The sequence below is a fragment of the Bidens hawaiensis genome, unplaced genomic scaffold, assembly GCF_021521415.1.
Source record: "Bidens hawaiensis isolate Kalapana, Puna unplaced genomic scaffold, B.hawaiensis_p1.1 tig00020557_1, whole genome shotgun sequence".
NCBI classification, from domain to species: Eukaryota; Viridiplantae; Streptophyta; class Magnoliopsida; order Asterales; family Asteraceae; genus Bidens; species Bidens hawaiensis.
The window spans coordinates 144,835-166,941 of NW_027493148.1; the positions used below are offsets into that span (position 1 = coordinate 144,835).

Genomic DNA, 22,107 nt, shown 5'->3' on the forward strand with positions numbered 1-22,107 from the left:
AAATACTTCCTCTTTCCTGTGGATGTGCGGGCCGAGCCGGTTGTCTCGGATACTATTTTTGAAACAGGTGCGTATATTTTGAACCCTCTCCCCCTTAATGTGCTAACCTCGGACGGGGTAATTGTTATTCTAAGTGACGATTCTACTGCTTCCGAGGGAGAAAGCTCGGATGGTGCTTCTACAGTTTCATATGTCTCTCATTTGTTGGCAGAGTTATACCAGAAGAGGCCTCTTCATGTGTCTCAATCGAGCGATGCAGGTCCTAGCATTTCAGAACCGAAGACGAAGAAACGTCGTACCCATCGCCCGCGTAAACCACTACCACCAAAGCTTTCGGAACGTTTGGGGACAATGAAAGGTGAGTTTTTCCTTGTTAACTTTTTATCGCTCATAATAATGGGACCTGATTTATGATTTTGTTGTGCAGATTCGTCTATTGCCGAACGTCCGAAGGCTGGTAAATTATCGACGACGGCGTTGATTCCTGAAAAACAACCGTCTCCTCCTCCGGAAAAGGAAGCGGATAGGCCGGTTGCCCCTCCTGTTGTGACTGTCGAGGAAGGGTCTAACGTTCAATCAATAACCTCCGGGTCTTTGGACCACTTATTTCACGACGTCAATGCTACCGGCCCTCAACCGGAGAATCTTGGAGATACTGTAAAAGGTTTCGGAGTTGACGACCCTCCTCTTCAATCCAGTCCCCAATTTAACCCTGTTTCCTCGCCTTTCACCTCGGGCGGGGAAGACGACTTCTTTTTGGGACCAACTTTCCATAGCGTTGGGGGAAGTTCGTCACGGGGTGGCCGTCAACAACCTTTTTCTACTCCCACCCGTCTTGAGGACTCAAGTTTTCAATATCTTGAGAACGTCCAATTGGGGGGAGATTATGACTTGTTTGTCCCGTCTTGGGATCTTGTCAATGGGTCTCGGGTTTCCGACTCCAAGACCTGTATAAATTTCGTCAAGCACTGCATGACTCCAACTAAAAAGACATACCAGTTAACCCGTTCCCGCCAAGAGCTCCATTCTGACTTAGCTGTTTCTTTGACTAACAGTTTGGCTTGTAGTCAAGATATCTTACGGGAATGGCGGACAATGGGCGGAAAGCTTGGTGCAGCTTCTGAGGCCTTGAAGGTTGCCAAGGCAGAAGCCGAGGAGCATCGTAAGGAGGCAAGTACGGCTCGATGGAAACAGATCGACGCCGAAGCTGCGCTTCAGAAAGAAAAGGATCGGAATGCCGATGCTGCCGAGCGGTGGAAGGAGGCCTGTATAAGGTCTAATAACACCCTTGAAGCCTCGCGAGCTGAGACGCAAAGGAAGAAGGACGAATTTTCTAAGGCACAAGATGAAGTGTCTCAACAAAACGCCTAAATCCAAGAGCTCGAGTAGGCTTTGAGATTGCAAGGGGAGCAGGCTGAGATGAAGGATAAAACTCTTGTAGATATGCAAGCTGCCTATAAAAGGTTTCAATGAAGGATTAGCATTTTCTGAATCCGGACAACCTATTGAAAACCATCCCCTTCATGGACTTGACGCGGGGCAAGAGCTTGACATGCGGGTGCAAGAGTACGATGACCTTGTCTTTCCGCTACAAAATATGCTCCCGGAATTTGCTGCATCCGAGGATGGTGTGAAGCAATTACGAGTATATATTGACAACGAATCGGATGGTGATGAGTCTGATGATGACAAATCTGATGACGAAAAAGCGGAAGATGAGGCCCCGAATGTTCCGAAGAATACGTCGCCTCCTAACCTGTAGGTTGCGTGAAGACGTATGAACTAAAACTTCGTAGTTTCCTTTCATATTTTTGTAATTACTGTTTTGAATGAAATGAAACTCTGTGTTGATAATATCTTTTGTGACATATATTTTCCTTTGAATTTTTGGATCTATGCAATTTTGAATTGTACTGATGACGTGGCAGAGAAAGAGTATAGGTGACGGTTGACGAGACGTGCAAATCGTCCACTTGACAGCCTGTATATACTTTTTTGAATCCCCCGCCTGACATGTCAGTCATCCTGTGGCCCGCATTTTCTCTTTCCTATGTCAGTCAGATGGTTACATTAATTGCGATGAGTATAAATAGGCCTTGATGTCCTTAATTCATTCTTATCACTTGCATATTTTTCTTATTCTTATCAAAAACTTTTCTTTCTTTCTATCCATTATCCGAACTTCATGGATGCCCAGAAGAAAAATCCTCCGTCAATTAACGAAGTTGGATGCGAACTCAAGCAGAAAGATTTTGACGATGTTAGGAACGTCTACGGCTTCCCGTCGGACTAGGAGGCCGAGCTGCCGGTGAAGGGTGTCCTTGCGACGGCCCCTCCGGTAAAGAAAATGGCCGTTTACATGGACCACTTTACTGCCGGGAACTTCCGGTTGCCTGTGACCAAGTTTATCCAATCGATCTTGACGGCCTACGGGATTCACTTGACTCAAGTTCATCCTTTCGGAATGTTAAGAATTCGTCACTTCGAATTCTGTTGTCAAGCACACGACTACGATCCTTCCGTTGGAATGTTCGCTGTTCTGTACAAAATGACCTGTCGTGAAGGCTGGTATAGCTTCGCGACCACTGGGAAGGGATATGTTGGTTTTGAATGGCTTTGGAGTATTCATGGGTGGAAAGCCAAATTTTTCTGGATCCGGGAAGACGTTATCCCGTTTAAAATGACTCACCGGAAGCTGAAAGACCATTTTCCAGAAGTCGCTGCTTCCGAATACAAGGACCGCGCATGGTTCCTTGCTATAACAAAGACTCCAACACCTATGCGCCCTATCCATGAGGGGGCAATGGTGCATTCTAGGATGAGTCGGTTGTGGCCGTTCCCCACCTTGGAACCTTACTATGAGAACACCGATGGGAGTAAGTTTTTATTTGCACCGTTTCGGGTTCCTTAAATTATATGTATGTATTTCTTGAAAACACTCTTTGCTTGTAGGTGAAGGGACGATTCTCTCTACTCTGGTGGATAAGATGGGTGGCAAGATGGTGCGCCGTCCTATCACACAACATGAAGTGCCATTTTTAGATCGCACGCGGGGTAATTTCTTGTTTTCCACTACTCTTGCTCCTGAACCCATTGTCTCCGAGGCCATGTATGCGCAAGGTGAGGAATTTTTCAAGAAGTGTGAAGGTATTTTTCAACCCCGCCCTGTAACTGCTGTTGCTTCAAGCGGAGTGATAGTTCTTCTCTCGTCTAGTGAAGAGTCATCACTCTACGAGGAAGATTTGTCCGGTGGTGCCACTAATCTTTCGCCTTCAACTGTAGATTTGACCCGTAAGCTGGAATTGAAGGCCACCACTGCCCCAACCATAAGTGAGGAAGGTGGTCCTCAATCCAATGAGGGCGAACCTGAGGTTGCTGAAGTGGGTACATCGAAGGCTGCTGGAAAGCGGAAAACACAGCCTTCCGATGTTGTACCCAATAAGAAGAAGAAGAAGAAGACTATAGTTGAGGTTCATGCCTTGGGAGCTCGTCTCTGAGAGCTTTCTACCCAAGATAAACCCAAGAGTAAGTTTTGAATCCTTTATGATTACGATTGGGCTTGTTGTTTGATGACTTTAATAGGTTTTCGTTTTGTAAATACTTCAGGTTTGAAGGATTCTGTTACTACCAAACTTCCGACGCCACCAACCTCGCCCCTAAATACTGTTGAAGAACCAATTAATTTGTCGGATTCTTCTCCCATTAGGGACACAGAGGTTGGTGGTGCTGATCGGTTCCATACCTCTCCACCCCATGATGAGCATGACCTACCGGATCAAGGTGGGATTAATGTGTTTAAACACAGAGGGAAAACCTCTGCTTTTCAAGTGGGTGAGGATAATATTCCGCACCATCCCCGATGGTCATTACGTCGGAACTCGGTGCTGGATGGTGCGGACGTTTGTCAGGAATATCTCGATGAGAGTCTTCCTCCCGCAGAGAAGGAGCGACAACGCCGCCGCATCCGCAAGGATCTGTTCAACGCCAACTCTTACCATGTGGCAAACGCCGTGTCTACCAACCAGGAACTTCGCCGAGACTGGTTGGCTATGAACGACGAGTTGGAGGATACCGAGCGGAGCTTGCTTGGTGCCAAGAAAGAAGCTCTCAAGGCATTGACTGATGCCTGGGACAGTCATCGGGCTATGGAAGTGGCGAAAGCCAAACAACTTGCTGCTGAGGAAGCTAAGGCTACTCTTCAAAAACAGCTGGAAGACCAAGCGGAGCTGATTAGGACCCTTCAAGCCGATTCAGCAGCTAAGGACAAGCGCTTAGCTGACCTTAATGCTAGGAATCGAGACCAAGCGCTGGAGTGTGCTAAGCATAAGATGGATCTTATCCGAGCTCAAGCGGACAAGAAGTGGCTTCTATCAACAGCGATCCCCAAGGTATCAAGTCCGTTTGACTTAATTAGCTTAGATGTGTGTAAGCTAACATCTTCTTTGTTTGTGTTTGATAGGTTATTACTGACGTTCGGAATAGTGACGACCTTGGGAACTGCGTTGCAATACTACTCCGTGCTTCCGAGCAGGCGGGTCAACAAATAGGTTTCGAGGAGGGATATAAGTTTGGTTCCGAAGGCCTAGCTCCCGAAGACTATGTGTTGGCCGGAAAAGATACTGTGTCCATCCTTGAGGAGAAAACCAAGGAGTTTGATACTCTGAAGCTTACTCGTTCTGACCATATATCGGAACTCGTAGATAAGGATGACGCCATTGAGCAACTAAAGGAGTTGCTGGATCTTGGGGAGGATGAAGAAGAGGAAAACGATAACATTGCGGAAGACGAAAATGTCGTTCCGTAAATATGTGAACTTTCTCCTGTAAATTTCTTCTTTTTTGTAATCTCTTTTGACCAAGAATAAGAAGTCTTGTTTATCTTCCGGTGCACTTTGTCTTATGTACTATAATATAAGTGTCTGTCCGGAACTTCGTTTTTGCCAATACAAGATTACAACTTAGAAATATTCCCAATATTATTGGCAGAAGCCTTCTTACAGTAAAGGAAATGACATAACTTGCGAATCTATGAGGGCACGCGGGCTAAAATAAAGTGGACAAAATTGCTATATGTAGCATTTCTTTAATTGTGTTGCGTTCCAAGTTCGAGGGACCTCGGTCCCGTCCAACTTCTCCAAATTGTAGGCACCTTTCGATAGTACTTGTTTGATTTTATAAGGTCCCTCCTAAGTTGGGGCTAATTTGCCCGGAGGCTCTTGGCCAGAAGCCTCGTTATTGCGGAAGACAAAGTCTCCCGCATCGAACTTGCAACTTTGGACTCGTGAGTTGTAATATTTCTCAATCTGTCGCTTATAGTTGTGCTCACGAATCAATTCTAGCTCTCTTCTTTCTTCCAATAGATATAGGTTCATCCTGAGTTTGTGATCGTTGTCGTCAATCATCAGAACTCTCGCGGATGGAATCCCGATCTCTGCGGGGATCATGTCTTCGGTTCCGTATGTCTCCAAATTGCTGGAGTTCTTCTGGGTACGGAAAGCCCAAAGTACATGAGGCAGTTCATCTACCCAACCTGTTCGTTTCGTCCCTAGCCTTGTTTTGATCCCTTCCTTGATAGTTCGGTTAGTCCTTTCGACTTGACCGTTTGCTTGCGGGTGAGCTACAGACGTGAAAACTTGAGTTACCTGATGTTCTTTTAACCACTCTTGTAGTCCGCCGTCAGCAAATTGGGTCCCATTGTCACTTACCAATTGTTGTGGGAGACCAAACCGACAAATGATAAATTCCCAAAGGAATTTTTTCACACTCGAGGCCATGATTGAAGCTACCAGTTTGGCTTCTACCCATTTGGTGAAGTAATCAATGGCCACTATCAGGAACTTGACTGTCCCGTGGCTTCTGGGAAAGGTCCCATAATGTCGATTGCCCACTTTTGGAACTGTCAGGCAGATGTTACTGGGATTAGTTCATTCTTTGGACGCAAGGTGTTGGGGGCATGACGTTGGCAAGAATCACACTTTCTGATTTCTTGTATAGCATCCAAGTGCATGCCGGGCCAGTAGTACCCCGCGTTCATAATTTTTGCAACTGTCATTCTTGGTCCTGCGTGTAGCCCGCAAATACCCTCGTGTATTTCCCGGATTAGGTAATTTGCGTCTTCTGCGTCCACACAACGCAGGATTGGACCAAGATATGACCTTCGGTACAAGATACCATGAGTCAACTGGTAATTCATAGCTTTGTGCTTAATCTTCCGAGCTTCAGCTTTTCTTGCTGGAAGTGCTTCGGAAGATAGGTAAGCTATGATGGGTGACATCCAGGACTCAACGCCAGTTTGAATTACCAGGACTTGGTTTTGTAGAACGGATGGATGGTCTAGAACTTCTACACGAATATTTTTGGCGAAATGTTCAAAATTCGTTGAAGCAAGCATGCTAAGAGCGTCTGCCGACTTATTTTCGCTCCTCTTAATGTGAACAATACTGAAGGAGGAAAATTGGCAAATCAGAACTTTTGCTTGTGACAAATAAGAAGCCATGACATCGTTTTTAGCTTCGTATGTTCCGTTTATTTATCTCGCAATTAGCATAGAATCCACCCGAGCTTCCAAATGTTTCACCCCGAGCTTTTTCGCTATCCGCAATCCAGCTAGGAAGGCTTCGTATTCTGCCTCGTTGTTGGTACTTTTGAAGTCCAACTTGATGGCATATGTAAATTCGTGCCCCTCAGGATTGACTAGCCTTAAGCCTGCACCTGACCCTTCGCTGCTTGAAGCTCCGTCCGTGAACAATGACCAAACTTGCCCTTGTTCCGGAGGTGTTTGGGGTTGTTGTTCGATTAAACATTCTTGTTCTTTATATCGCGGGACTTCCATAACGAAGTCCGCAAGTACCTGCCCCTTGATCGCTGGTCTTGGTTTATACTCGATTGAGTGTTTACCCAGCTCTATGGCCCACTTTGCCAGTCGACCGGACAATTCAGGCTTGCTTAACACGTTCTTGAGTTTGTACCCGGTTAACACGTTGATGGGATGACCTTGGAAATATCTGCGGAGTCGTCTGGCGGCATAGACCAATGCCAAAACTAGCTTTTCCAACATTGAATATCTTGTTTCCGGATCTGACAGCGTTCTACTGACGTAGTAGATTGGAGTTTGAACATTTTTTCTATCCGTCAGTAAGACCGCCCCCACGGCAATGTCGGATGTCGATAGATATAGTGTTAATGGTTCACCCGCGTGAGGAGCAGTTAGTGTGGGTAATTCCATTAAACACTTCTTGACTTCCTGAAATGCTTGTTCGGCTTCCGGAGTCCACCTGAACTGTGCCTTTTTGAGGCAGTTCCTTAATGTTGAAATAACCAGGTAAGATTTAGCAGCGTGGTTTGCTAAAAACCTGTTTAATGCCACTAATATGCCATTGAGTGTTTGAACTTGTTTGAGAGATTCGAGAGACGGCATGCGGGCTATTGCTTGAACCTTATTTGGGTTATCTTTAAAGCCCGTGCCCGTAACGATTACACCGAGGAACTTTCCTTCCTCCATCCCGAAGGAACAATTTGCTGGGTTGAGTTTCATGTTGACACTTCTCAGCGTTTCGAAAGTTTCCTCTATGTCCCTCAGCATTTGGTCTTCTTCGGTGCTTTTGATCACTAAATCATCCATATAAACTTCAAGGTTTCGGCTTATTTGGCTTTTGAAAGCTTGGTCCATCAATCGCTGGTATGTGGCTCCTGCATTCTTTAATCCGAAAGACATCATTCTGTGATAGAATGTTCCTTGGTCAGTGCGGAATGCTGTCTTAACCTCATCACCAGCTGCCATATGGATCTGGTGATACCCTTTGTAGGCGTCAAGGAAGCATTTGAATTTGAATGGGGCCACAACGTCTACCTTTAAATCGATTTCCGGAAGTGGGTAACAATCTTTCGGACATGCTTTGTTTAGATCTTTATAATCTATACACATTCTCCACGTTCCGTTACTTTTTGGGACAATCACTGGGTTGGCTACCCATGTTTGGTACTTGATCTCTCGGATGATTCCAGCATGAAGAAGATCTTGTACTTGCTCATTCATGGCTTTCGTTTACTCAGGGCCCATTTTTCGCTTCTTTTGCACAATTGGGGTGATTAGAGGGTTCACCTTTAACTTATGCTCTGCGATGTTTCACGGGACACCTGTTATGTCTGCGGGTTGCCATGCGAAAATGTCGATATTCTTCGTCAATAACTGCTTTAAAAAAGTTCGGACGATCTCGGAGATGACCGGACCAATCACTATGGTTTGATCAGGAAATTTCTTGTTAAGAACCCACTTCTCCGATTCAGTCCTCTGGTTTTGTTTGGAAACCTTGTTCGGCCTTGAGATTTCGGTTGTGAAGCAATGTCGGTTAACATGTATTATTTCTATGCCAGTACGGGTCGGAACCCCTACTGCTCCGTGAGCTGTGGACGGATGGGCATTGAAATCACCAATTGCTTCTCGTCCGAGAATAATATCATGTTTGGAGGTTGCCGGTAAAACTAAGAATTCAACCTCTTCAGTTCTTGAGTGGACCCCGTCACTAAGTGTAACCGGGAAAGTAATGACACCCCGAGGATGCATTATTTCCCTGCCAAACCGATAAACGGGTGCGTGAATAGGTCGCAATCGTTCTTGGTCGTCTTCCTCAAGTTGTTCAAAGCACTGCTCGTACATGATGTCGGACGTGCTACCGGTATCGAAGAACACGTATTGTGACCGATAATGACCAAATAAGGCAGTGATTATCAGAGGATTCTTGTTAATTGGTCCTCCTTTAATACGAGGGAAAGTGACTGGCTTGTTTTTCCATTCCTCGTCCCCGAATTCTTTCCTCTTTTTCTCTGTGATACGTCTGTTTTGTATCATATGAACATTCAAATCTTTAATTTGCTTCTTACTCGGGCCCTGAACGTCCCGCATGGGAGCTTTACCGTTTTCAGGTTTTCCGTTTTTCGCCAAGTGTCCGAGTTTACCAGATTTCACGGCCATCTCAATTTCATTTTTTAAAGATCTGCATTCGTTCTTATTTTGACCGATGTCGTCATAATATGAACAGTGTTTTGCTGCATCCAAGAATGATCTTCTTGTGAGTGACTGTGGTTTTCTGAATTTTATATTCTCTGTAGTGAGGATTTCAGCGGGCGTCTTTGAAAGAGGAGTCCAATTGCTGGGACCTCTGTTTGAAGGTCCAGTTTTGTTCTTGTTCCCTATGAGGGATCTTGCATCAAAAGGTTTTGATGCTTCCGCATTTGCCTGAAGCCTTGACCAAATAGGGCCCTTTGCCTGTTTATTGGGTCTCGGATTCTGAAACTCAACCATAAATTTTTGCTTCGAGTGACCATTCCTCAATGTTTTCTCAGTATTAGCATATACTTTTGCCGCAATCATAAGATCGTCCCACTCTTTTGGCATTCCATCTCTGCCAGTAATTGTGCGGAATAAATCATCGCATTTGACGTTTTTGCGGAAGGCGCCGCGGAGCATATCTTTACAGATTCTGCTGATGTTCAGGCTTTCGTCATTGAATCTGGTGATAAAATCTTCTATGGACTCGTTATCACGGCGAACGACATCCAAAATTTCTGACTGGTCTCTCGTGTGCTTCTTCTGCTGGCTGAAATGTTGAGAAAATTTCTTCACCAGATCATCCCAACTAGAAACTTCACCGTCTGGCAATTTTTCAAACCATTCTCTCGCTGCCCCTATTAGCGTTAATGCGAACATGTGACACCAATAGGGGAGCGTCCAGCCACTAACACCTCCCACCGCTATAAAATTCTGTAAATGATCACTTGGATCAGTCATACCATTATATTTACCCACTGATGTAGGTATTTTGGCGTTAACAGGGAAAGGTGTTGTAGCAATACTTGCTATTAATTTTGACTTTTCGGCGAAGGCTGCAGGGCGATATGGTTTGGTAAAGTCTCGCTCAGCATTACTGTGGTATTCCGTGTGGCGGACTATGTCGCGCAGACGACTACTTCTTGCCTGTGAGTTCATCCTACTATCCCCGGTATACATGCTGTAACCTTTCGGATTGTAAGATGAATCATAACTATCGAACTCGTCTAAGTAAGATGGCATTCGCATGTCTATGCGAGGACGAGGGCGTAACTCGGTAACTCGCTAAATTCCGGCTCTCCCTGTTGATTGTAACGAGTTTGACGGAGGAGAAGGAGATCTCCTAGGAGATTCCTCATAATCCAAAGTACGAAAGTGAAACCTCTCATTACGCTTTCTGCATTCGTAGTCAGCCACCAAACTTTGTTGTTGTGCGTGGAGCCATTCTTCAGGAGTTAAGGTTTCTCTAGGTCTATAGTTACGTTGTTGAGATCTCGCCCTGTCAGAATCACCTAAGTCGTTTTCTGGATCGAATATTGACCGGTTTCGACGAGTGTCTTCTGTAACTCGTCTAAAATTACCCAGATTAGAACCTTCTGGTGCCGAGGCACGTCCTATATCTGTGGGAGTACGGCCAGCCGGTGCTGTAACATTTTCTAGGGTGAAACCCTCAGGTGTTACCTCAGTGATTCGTGACCCTGGAGCAGTGACACGTTCAAGAGCACGGCCACTTGGAGTCGTGATGCGTGCAAAAACACTAAGACCCGGAGGTACTTCTGTGTTAGTTACACGTGAATCGGGTGCAGGAGTTCCCGTCGGCCCTTCAGGAAGGTTACTCGTATCAAACGAACCAAAAAACCAACGAAAATTAATGTTGTTCTAACAAAAACACGGATGGCGCCAATGAAGAAACACGGATCCACTCCCCGGGTATGGGTCCTGGATCCAATGAGTCAACAGGGTATAATATGATAACCACTACTATGATATGAGTACCACTTCCCAAAGTCCAGTGACTAGAACCTGCAAAACAAACACCGTGAGTCTCTTACAGGAAGGACAAGAGGGGGGTCTTCCTGTAACCACCCTCCGACGTGAGAATCAGTAACGTTCGTAATGAAGAAAGTACTGAAGTACAGAGACTAAGTGTAGTCAGAATGTAGGTGAGTGAATGAATACCTCATGCTGATTGAGAAGGTATTTATAGCCGAAGGGTGTGGGAAGGTGATTGGGCCAGCTGTCCTTTAAGAAGATACCTACATAACCGTCTGGACACGTGTCCTTATGTGACTGGTTCAGTTTATACGTTGCATGTGCATGTATAACAATCCGGACACGTGTCTCTTTATCATTGGTTAACAGGGGAACATTGGCCATGTGCACAGTTATAACGACCTTGCCAGGTGTTACCAGTTGATTGGCCGAAAGATCACGTATTGCTCGATAAAGCATCTTGGTAAATCTTCTAGAATGGTAATTGATCATTGACAGCTGTCCTGGAGCCTTACCACGTGGTCATTTACGCGGAAGATTATTTCTTCTTGCGGATGACCTTTGAGGGTGCTATGATGCTTCCGCATGTGCTATGGGGGTGTTTCTTCCTCGACTGGTTATGCGGATGGTTTGTGCGTCCTGCGGGTGCCTTATGAGGGACTTCCGGTTGACCCGCGGGTATTACTCGAGGGTATTTGGGTATTTTTGATGTCCTACCTCTATAAATTCACTATATTATTTAATGTAACCAATAATTATTATTATTGTTATTATTATTTAAATAATAATAATACTCAAATGTAATCAATAAGGAAAGTCGGGTTATACATTGGGTTAGAACTTAGAATTAACTCTTATAAACCTGTCACGAAATGCAAGTCACCCACTATTGCATATATTTGTGTGCGCATGCGTGTTTTTGTCAGCAATGGTTACATGAACAAACTCCCTTAATGCAGAGTCCCAGAGTAGCTTTTTCCTCTTTACAAGTTTGGTAACATCTTTTGCTGTCTTTGTAACACTGAGTAAAAGTTTCTTCATCGTTAGCGGTACTTTTTGCCATCACTGCAATTTAAAAACTAACACTAATTAATAGAAGCAACGCAACCAATGTGGCCTCACACTATACTACTCTTTCGGTGATCATTAAAATGTGCAATAAATAATGTAAAAATATTTGAGATTTTTCGAAGAGAATTAAGATAGAGACCAGAAGTGATGATGACAAGAACCATAAGTAATTTTGTGAGCCGTAAACGTAAATAAAGTGAACGACTCATCATTATCTTTAGTTGATGCTGTTTATTTTGGTTTCGCTAATATTGTTTATTTTGGTTATTTATATATAAAAGATTCCACGAAAGTTAAACGTTTCATATTGCAGTTACCAGAGGTGCATGTATAATGTCATGTAATTAACATGAGCTCAATAACTAATGAATGAATCACACGCATTCACCTAGAGTTTTCTTTTGGTTGTACTCTTGTTTAAGAAATTTTTTTTTTGTAAAAACATAAACATTATTAGCACATAAAAACCATTATTTGCAATCAAGATTGAATGGAATTTTGTTTATTGTGTCCATACACCTCTTCTCTAAGTGGAACGAAATTTGTTTCATTAATAATATTATATATACCCTTCTTACAGATTCTTCAGAGACGCAAACGTTTTGGTACCATGTTTTACAAATACGGTTTAGTGTTGTGTTTCAAGTCACATTAGAAACTTTTCATTAATTTCGTACTTGTATTAAACAGTAAAAGAGTAAGCCGAAACATTAATGAAAAACTCACACGCATCCACCTACAATGGTACTTTTAATTAAGAAAAAAGCGTAAAAGAGTAAGCCGAAACATTAATTAATCATCAATGTGATGAAACTATATATGCCCAAAAAAAAGAGATCAGAAGAACATGATAGAAGAAACTCTGAAGTCTAAACTACGCTAACACCATCTCCTAGTTTCTTGTTATAATCGTTTTGCATCAAATAGACACTAAGGTAGCGTTTGATATGCATGAATAATAGGAGAAATGAAATGATTCATTGCGTGAGAATGAAAAAAATGGTGTTTGGTTGCTCAATAGAATGGAATCATTCATTACACATGGAATCTCATTCCATCAACCCCCCCTTCTCTTTTTTCTTTTTCATTACATACTTTCTCAACACTACCACCACCACCACCACCACCACCATAGCCCAAGTTCCAAGTCCTTTAGTTGCCCAAGTCCATAGCTACTAGACCAATTGTCGGTAAAACATCAGTGTCGTGCCGATCGCGAAACCTCAAAAAGTAGGTACCGAAAGTACCCCGTTCGGGAGTACCGGTACCATTTGCTTATCCCTAATACAAGTAAATTAGAACATTTGATTATACAAATTGAACATTGATATATTTTACTGTTTTTTTAATCGGATTGAATGGGTAACATAAGTTTTTTTGGGTATTTTAGTGTGGATAGTTTTTGATCATGTAAAATGATTAATCCAAATTGTAAACATTTCACTTTCAAAAACCAAGCAGCCCACAGTCCATTAGATCCACTTCAGTGGCCCAATAATTTATCATGAATTCCAAAACTTTAGCAGTCCATTACCTTTTCTTGCTAATGCTTAGCCCATATAAGTGATATAACAGTATAACACTACAAAAGCACAATTGTTTAAATTACATAATCCTATCCAACATAACAAGCAAGGCCGGGTGGGTCGGCCGCCCAGGGCCCACTCTCCCATGGGGCAAAGTAGTTACACGTCGAGTTAACCGAGCATGTATGTATGTATGTATGTATGAACTTTGTAATCATACGGTTATACATCAATGAGATAAACACTCGACTTGGTTGTCATCTGCTCATGTCTCAACAGTTCATGTATCATGTATAGCAACAGGTTCCTGGCTCGTAAAGCGTTTTTACACAAAGCATGCAACTACTTAAAGTTGTTACTAACAAATAGTTTAATACAAACAATGAACGTAAGAAGAAAAGAATACATGATTACGAGTTTATGAATTTTTCCTATGTTGAGTATGTTCAAACCGTTTATATTAAACAAACTCATGGTGTTGTACATTAAACCGTTTAAATTGCATATTTAAAATGTTTATTACAATTTAAAATATTACATCAAAACAAAGCATAAAATACTCTTTATCATATAAACATCAACAATTACATTACATATGACTCTTGGCTATGCCTTTTAAAAATAAGATAATATTTCACAGTAGACGCCTTCTATGCAAGAAACTTATACAAGCAGCAACGCTTACATCGGACTCTTGGCAACGATCGATAAAAATGATTGTTACTCACGGGCCTTTTTTGTGTTCTACTATAAAACATGAACCGATAACTTAAAAACCAACAACGTTAAACGTATTAGAAACACCATAAACCCCAACTAAAGGTTCAACTGCCACCATAAAACCCGTATGGAAAATGATCTTCGTTTTCAAATATTCCCGTTAAGCTTTGATTTCTTGGATATTGTAACATGTACTCGAATTGATTTGGGTCATCAAGTTGTTCAACTTCCTCTGTAAAATTTGAGTATGATGAACTTGGTGAGATCTCAACTTGGTGATACGGTTGCCATGGACTCAACGCGTTTGGAACCTCGTTTTGTGTAAAATACCCAAATTGCCCTTCATGTCCTTTTGACTGTTCCTGCATTGTCATTAATATCATGTTGGAATGTGCCTTGAACTACGGGTGTAAACGAGACGGGCCATGTTTGGCTCGGGCTCGACTGGTTTATTTTTTAAGCTTGAACCCATTCATTTAGAAAAATTAGTTTTTATTTTTATGTAAAAATGTATTTACTTATTTTTTATGAATGTGTAAATTTAAGTTATGTTTTATTTTAAACGGGTCAAATAAAAAATATAAACTAAAAGGAGAACGGGCCCCACACTTTTAAAGTTGTCAAAAGTAACGACCTAGTTAACTATTATAACGATATTATTTTTCCATTCATAACTTTAAAAACTAGACAAAACAAAGTGTTTGTAGGCCAATCAACCCGATTCAGCCCGGCCCATTTTGACCCGTGCAAACTATTTTTTACCTTCGAAGATTCAAGAATCAAACCGGGCGAGACCCAAAACATCGAAGAAGGATTATTAACACCCGTTGATGAAGTGGGTTCGTTCTCGGAAGTAGACATTTTATCACAAGAGGTAAGAGGACTCGATAAGTTTCTCTCGTTACCCATCCGCGAGCCCATTTGAACCACGACAGGCCCGTTTATTATTCCACTAGAACTAGTTCCAACTTCCTTCGTGTACGGTTCACTAGTCACATAGCTCACTTTCGACTCGTTCTTTTTTATCACACGACACAAAGCAAACGGTCCCTGCGAATTCAACCCCTTAAGTTAACCTAATTACCACAATACTTTTACACAAAACCATTAATACAAAAAAAATTAAAATTAAATTTTAAAATTTTTTTACTTGGAAACTCGGTGTCCCGCCCGAAACATCATCGCATAACCGATACTCGTGCATCATCCAATCGGTTCGGTCACCTAATGGTGCTCTACCGCGATAAAAAACGAGGGTCTTACGATACCCGACTAAAGAATTTTGGCAAGAAACTTTTCTGTCTTTACCCGTGGCCTTCCAGTACCCGGCTTTTGTTGCTCGATTTGTGCGTGACCCATTTGGGTATTTGCGATCGCGTGGCACAAAAAAGAACCACTCGTTATCGTGCTTTGGAAGGAAAGATTTGTCTGTTAAAAAATGCATTAATCAGAAAGTATACCATGATTAAAGATTAAAGAGCTTCATATATAGTTGCTTTAAAGATAAAAAGAAAGATTCTATAACTATATTATTGTCTGAAAAGTTTCATGATCTTAGTTATTAATCTTTACATGAAAAGAAAAAAGAATCACTTAAGCTTTAACATGATTTTTATTTTTTTCATAAAATTTTGTTCAAATATTTAACTTACCAGGCAACTCCCATGGATCAAATTTGTAAAACTCGATAACCGGAATCACTTCAAGCTCGATTTCAAGGCCTTGAACCTTTCTTTTAAGGTAATAACCGATCAGTTCTTCGTCTGTCGGGTGAAACCGAAACCCTGGTGGCAATGATGCTCCACCCATAACTCAAAAAATGTTAAAAAAAATGTTGAACAAAAAATATATGTAAGAGAATAAAATGATGTCGAATTTCGATTAAGTGCCCGTATTACACCTATTAAAAATCTGAAAGATCCAGAAATAAAATCTTTTTTCGACACAGAATTTGTTTTCAAGAATCGCGATTAAGTTCCATCGAATGCTTCCAATCATCTTCTTCGAAAACTTATCGGGTTTTTTCCGATTAAAACCGCCTCCCACCACCAACTTATCAAATAAAAACTGAATTTTGCAACAATGAAAGAAATATTTATATAAAGTTTTTGGAATTTGAAAAAACTTTGTTGAGGGGGAAGAGGGGAGGTGTAACATTGGCAATGTGGATGGGTTTAATAGAGGTTTTGGGGGTAAAATGGGAATTTTAATAATAATAATAATAATAATAATATTATGAAAATGAAAGGAACAAAAACACCGAAAGTGGAATTCCATATAAAGGGACAAAGAACAAAACCCGTTCATGGGTTCACACCTAAACCGTTATTCCCGCCAAAAAGGTTACAATAGTGACCGTTGAGTTTGTGGTACGACTCACTTTCAAGATGCTTAAACGCGTTGGTTGTTATGTAAGTCCCTGTTACCGGTGCTTTACTTTGGACGTTAGATTTACTCATAAACACAGTTCTAAATATAAGAGTTAATTAAACCATTCGTGGAATATTAAAACTTTCATTAAACATTACATATTAGTTGAAAACATATTTTTAATCATTCACCTTGTCTTTCAAAACCCAAACATTTATTTATAAAACATCATAGGTCTTCAGATGTCAAACTCTTATTTTTTTGCCATGTGTCCCCGCTCAAGCTAGCTGCCTCATTCTACTCACCTGCGTGCATGCTAAAAGTCAGTTACGCTGAGTGAGCTCTAGTTAATCAGGCAACATACAATACATACACATATCATACATGCTTACATATCCGAAGATACATATCCATATTTAACCAGATACCTTTCTATCATACATACATACGTACATACATACTAATACTTACCTCAGTCTACCGAGAGTACGTTTATAGTCCGCCGTCTATACCTATACAAGGTTGTGAACACGTAAAAGGTCCACAGTCCTTACCTATGTTCACCATTCATGGCACGTACAAGGTCTGCAGTCCTTCCCTCTACCATCCTACATTCACAACACGTTCAAGGTCTGCGGTCCTTCCCTATGTTGCAACCTATTTCATAGCACGTACGAGGTCCGCAATCCTCCCTTATGCTACCACAATACAATTACAACACGTATAAGGTCCACATTCCTTTCCTATGTTGGCTCATATCCGGAGTACATATAAGGCCCACATTCCTTAACTACGTTCTCATTCATCAACTATAACTCGTATAAGGCTCGCAGTCCTTAACTACGCCCTCACATGACGAGTCTATGTCCAACGGAGGTTAGAGGGATTTGTCATCCTAACCTTCTACGTCAGACGTAGAACTCATTTACCATTCATGTACCTGCATATACTTACTTTGCATATACAATCATTACATCGTAGCATAAGAACACTTTAGGCGTCCTTTACATCATTCATTTAACAATCATACTCCTTGTCGGTACGTGCATTATCTGAGATCGTTCACTCCCCGACAAACATTAATTCATAACGTTCATACATCATCCTTACATTACATACAACATTCATATATTTATTTATAACCTGACAGTACGCACAATATCCGAAGATCGTTCACGTACCGACAAGCAATCATTCATATCTATCACATATAGCATATATAGCATACACTTACCACTTAAGTTAAGTGTATTTACATTCACATTGAGTATGCACACAGCCCCGAAAACATAACAAGGAAATGGGGCTAGAAACTCACCTGAACTCGGTTACGTTCACCGTTATTCGCTAATGGTTATTCCTTTCTTTAGCTGTGCACGGCAACTGTATAATAATTACACGTATCAGTTAACTATCACTAACCATATCGTATTTCTAGTTCGTTTATAACCCTCAACGAACGGGGGTCCGGGGGTAGCGCCCCTGGTAGAGAGGTTCTAGGGGCGGCAGCCCCTAGCAGGGTCCAAGGGGCAGAGCCCCTGGCTGGGGTCGAGTTGCTAGGTCAGCTTGGAAAATTTTATTTCCATTTACTGGCTTATCACATTTTCCATTAGGATTTTAAATTATTATTTTATTCTCCCACTCATTCGTTATAGCGAATTAAGCCTAATTCGTTATCTGAACGTAGCCTGATTCGTGGTCTAATTCGTTATCAGAACTTAGCGAATTGGTGAGTAACGAATCACCTGATTCGTTATCTGATTCGTCATCTTACATGATCTGATTCGTTATCCTGCTTCATTAGCTTAATTCGTTATTTTTCACCACTTGATTCGTTATCTTATCATAACGAATTTGTGAGTAACGAATCACCTGATTCGTTATCTTGACGTAACGAATTGGGTGAGTAACGAATTACCCGATTCGTCATCTTGATCCGTTCGTAATAACGAATTAGCATCTGTTCTTATCCAAACTTTGACTAAGGGGTCAAAGTCAAAATTGATAAGAACAAACGCAGTCAACCCTTTTAGATATGCAATTAATCCCTCAAATAATGACGAAACAACATGATTTTGGTATCGTTGGATTCGTCTAACCAGCTCCTACAAACCCCGACCGTCCAAATACTTAAACATCTCGTTTTAAAAGGTGCAATTTATGTATATAGGTACGGCTCGTTTATCAACCGATTAACCCATCAAATACAAACCAATTTCCGTAAGTTTTGTTTCATTGGATTCGTTTTTACCACGTATACTCAGATCTAGGATTATTACACGAATCCGAACCTAAGTGAACGATTTCTAACTACAAACATACCTTAAACGAGTCGGTTTACGAACACGGTCTAGTCTCGATGTTGTTTTGGTTCGTTACAACGTTCAAGCACCAACGGGTTCGGGTTTCCACCTTTGGATCTTGGCTCAGGATATATGAGAGTGTTAGTGTGTGTTTTTTATGGTGTTGAGAATAAGATAGATGGAAATGGAAAGGATTAGAGTTTAAGAGGGTATTTATACTCCCTTAAGCCCATGGACCTAAGGCCCTTATTTCCTTTCTAGTCCATAACTAATCCCATCTACAAAGCCTGCTTATCGTTACATATTTTATTGTTATTATTATTACTCCGCTAACTCAATATTTCTCTCGACGCAATTAATATATTAAATATTATTCTAGAAACTTCGGGATGTTACATGTTACCAAGTCATCTGCCACATCATATTTTTTATTTGCTCTTTTAAAACGTGTATTTCCACTTATATGTTAAATTCACTTTCAAACGCGCTTTTATTTATAAATATTCACATACTTTTGATATGTAACTTTTCACGACATACTATATATTTTGATTCGTGTCATTTAAATTATAGAATATGTTTAAAATTAAATCGAGAATCTAATAGCTAAACATTACATTGAATTTTTTAAGAAAATTACATAAAGTATCGGCTACTTAAATAACGCTTAAATAATATGATGTAAGTTAATATTTTAGAAACTAGTTGTTTAAATGTTTAAAAATTTAACAAACTATGTTGATATTACACTTGCGATATCGGCCCCACATCACCTATTTGCTCATATGTGAAATTCCGGATCCAAAACCAGACAAGCCCTTCAATGGGGTCGTTTGGCTTGTCACGCTTGTGTATGCTTCCGCCCCCTTTTAGTGTTGATGATGCTTTTACAAACTATTAATGCATTGGGTGCAAAGTCCATTCAACTCTCATGTTTAGCCTTTTTAAATTGACACATTATTGTTCCAAAACGTGTTGTGCCGGACACGTAAACCGGCTCATGCCAGACCGTCCCAGGCCCATCACGCGAAAGGTAAATCAGCCTCATTCAGCGGAAAGGAGATTGGCGCTTAGGATCGGTTTCGAACCCACGACCTCTAGGTTATTGTTCCAAGTCTTACGCCCATTAACCAACTGAGCTACACGGCGGAGACTTAAATTGACACATTATAAGACTAGTGTTGTGGGGATCCTACTTGGCGCCTCACCCTCCATTTGAAGAGTTTTCACCGGCTCTTGGCGCTGCAAATGTCCTTGCGTTATGTCCTTGCCGTCCCCTCGTAGGTGTGTGCCTTTTCAAACCACAACACTTGGTCTAAACCGATAATTTTTTTAAAATAAAAAGTTGTAAACTTTTAATAATAATGTTTGTAATAAATATATTTATGTAACGGCTAACTTTGATTGTTTCATATTTTTTTTTTGCTACAGGGTGCCTCCAGTTTTACCATTAGTAGGTTTTCGGGTGAGTGCGTTTTCTTTAAAGCTGGAGATAATTTTGAGGTGTTTAAGGACTCCATAAAACTAATTTAGACTAGTTGACGGTGACCTTTTTTTATTGAATCACCTCGTACAAAACACGTAGGCAATTCTTTTTTTTATTGGCCAGAAAGAGTGAAAAACTGAAAACTATTTATTTTTAGTTTGTAAATGATGGTATAACTTTAAAAACACGATTAAGTAAATTGCACGTCAGCTTTGAGTAAGACAAAGTCACCAAAATTACATTTTTTGCCTTTACCCTGTTTTTAACGGTGAAGTTGTCGTCAGCATCTACTCATCATAACCCCAAAAGTGCTTCCTCAGTTTATTCGCCACTTTTTTGGACCGGTAAAATCAACTGTACCTTCCTTCATTAGAAGTTGTGCATCATTCTGGATTTAGTAATATTGCCTCAATATTGGGAATAACATGAAGCTTGATGATGAGAGCTTATCGCTTTTGGTAGGTGTATACCTTTTTTCTCGTTTCACACATGCTTTTGATTCATCAAAGTCTTTAAAACTCTTAGGCGGGACCAACATGTCTTTTTTAAGTTGAGGCATAATAAATTTGTTTAAGATTCTATATCTTTAACCAATTAATTGGCCTATAAATGAATTGAACATTCGGTGAACTGTTTGACGGAAAGTTCGTTTATTTAATAAATGAACGAACATGAACAAAAAATTTGTGTACATTTAAATGTTTTCATCTAAGTTCGTTTATGTTTGTTTGTGTTCATTTACATTTGTTCATATATGTCCATTTATCTTTATTCAATTATGTTCGCCTATATTTAAAAAAAACGAACATAAACGAACAAAAATTTATATTTTAGATAAACGAACATGAACATAAATATTTGTTCGATTAAGTGTCTTTGTTTAGTGAATGAACACAAACATGCCATTGTTCGTGTTCATTCGGTTTATTTATAAGCTTTCATTATTAACAGTGATGAATACATCGAAATTAAATCTCTAGGATCTGTTGATTTTATTTGTGTTCGTGAACCGTTCGTGAACACACTAATTTCCTTAATGAACGAACACGAACATAGAATCTCGTTCGGTAAGTGTTCGTGAACACATTATTTTCTTAACGAACGAACATGAACAAGACCATGTTCGTGTTCGTTCGTTTCGTTTACAGGCCTACAAATTAATATTGTTTCTACTTTTTAGAAAAACATATATGAAATAGGGGGTGTTCACGGTGTAGTTTTAAATCATGAAGCAGTCTAAACAAGTTATCAAAGCTTTTAAAACAAATAAAGTGATGCGGAGCATTCGAGATCATGTTTTAAGTTTGAAATTTGAATTTAATTCATGTATCATGGTTATTATTTTAGAACTCTATACTCATTAGGTGGAATAAATATGTAGTTCTCTCTCTTTGTGACTCGATTTCGATTCTTAGCTCACCTAGATGGCTAAATCACTTGGTATTAAATCTTGTTGGTTATTAAATGATTGTTCGTGAAAGAGATTGGTATTCTATTTATAGAAGCGCCGGCCAAGGCAGCAATGGAGTCTATCTTGACCTCCGAGACCTCAAGATCAAGGTTCTGACAAGGGATCCTTGCTCTTGAATGAGAGTTAAGATCAAACAGTTCCGACAGAGGATCCGATATCTTGAGTTTAAGATCAAGCATATCCTATACGTGTTACAGTTTTAGATGGAATATATATGATAAATATTTTGAATTGTTGAGTTTTATATTTCTCTCTTTGTGACTCGATTTCCTTTCTTAGCTCACCCACATTACAAAGTTTAGCATTATATTGTTTGAATAATAACACAAAAGGTCATAATCA

At 40.6% G+C, this 22,107-nt stretch overlaps 3 protein-coding genes across 3 annotated transcripts; all 3 read right to left on the bottom strand.

Annotated features, from left to right (window-relative positions):
* Positions 1–5,898: 5,898 nt before the first annotated feature.
* On the bottom strand, positions 5,899–6,495 carry LOC143561143 (uncharacterized). The gene has a single exon (XM_077049274.1). The coding sequence runs from the start codon at positions 6,493–6,495 to the stop codon at positions 5,899–5,901; it is 597 nt and encodes a 198-aa protein (XP_076905389.1).
* Positions 6,496–8,124: 1,629 nt separating this feature from the next.
* LOC143561144 (uncharacterized) lies at positions 8,125–10,074 on the bottom strand. Its single transcript, XM_077049275.1, has one exon. It carries the CDS (start codon positions 10,072–10,074, stop codon positions 8,125–8,127), a length of 1,950 nt encoding a protein of 649 aa, XP_076905390.1.
* A 3,885-nt stretch (positions 10,075–13,959) lies between these two features.
* On the bottom strand, positions 13,960–16,205 carry LOC143561131 (NAC domain-containing protein 71-like). Its single transcript, XM_077049264.1, has 4 exons — positions 15,788–16,205; positions 15,286–15,563; positions 14,898–15,185; positions 13,960–14,497 (listed from the first exon to the last, which is right to left on the bottom strand). Exons 1-4 carry the CDS (start codon positions 15,942–15,944, stop codon positions 14,240–14,242), a joined length of 981 nt encoding a protein of 326 aa, XP_076905379.1. The 5' UTR covers positions 15,945–16,205; the 3' UTR covers positions 13,960–14,239.
* Positions 16,206–22,107: the final 5,902 nt, after the last annotated feature.

What these genes read in the sequence shown, in the direction of transcription:
- LOC143561143 (XM_077049274.1), bottom strand. Translation starts at nt 6,495, where the DNA reads ATGGCTTCTTATTTGTCACAAGCAAAAGTTCTGATTTGCCAATTTTCC.
- LOC143561144 (XM_077049275.1), bottom strand. Translation starts at nt 10,074, where the DNA reads ATGCGAATGCCATCTTACTTAGACGAGTTCGATAGTTATGATTCATCT.
- LOC143561131 (XM_077049264.1), bottom strand. Translation starts at nt 15,944, where the DNA reads ATGGGTGGAGCATCATTGCCACCAGGGTTTCGGTTTCACCCGACAGAC. An exon ending in GCGGGACACCGAGTTTCCAA is followed by an intron (nt 15,186 to 15,285) that starts GTAAAAAAATTT and finishes TTGAATTCGCAG; the next exon opens with GGACCGTTTGCTTTGTGTCG. An exon ending in TGATTCTTGAATCTTCGAAG is followed by an intron (nt 14,498 to 14,897) that starts GTAAAAAATAGT and finishes ATGACAATGCAG; the next exon opens with GAACAGTCAAAAGGACATGA.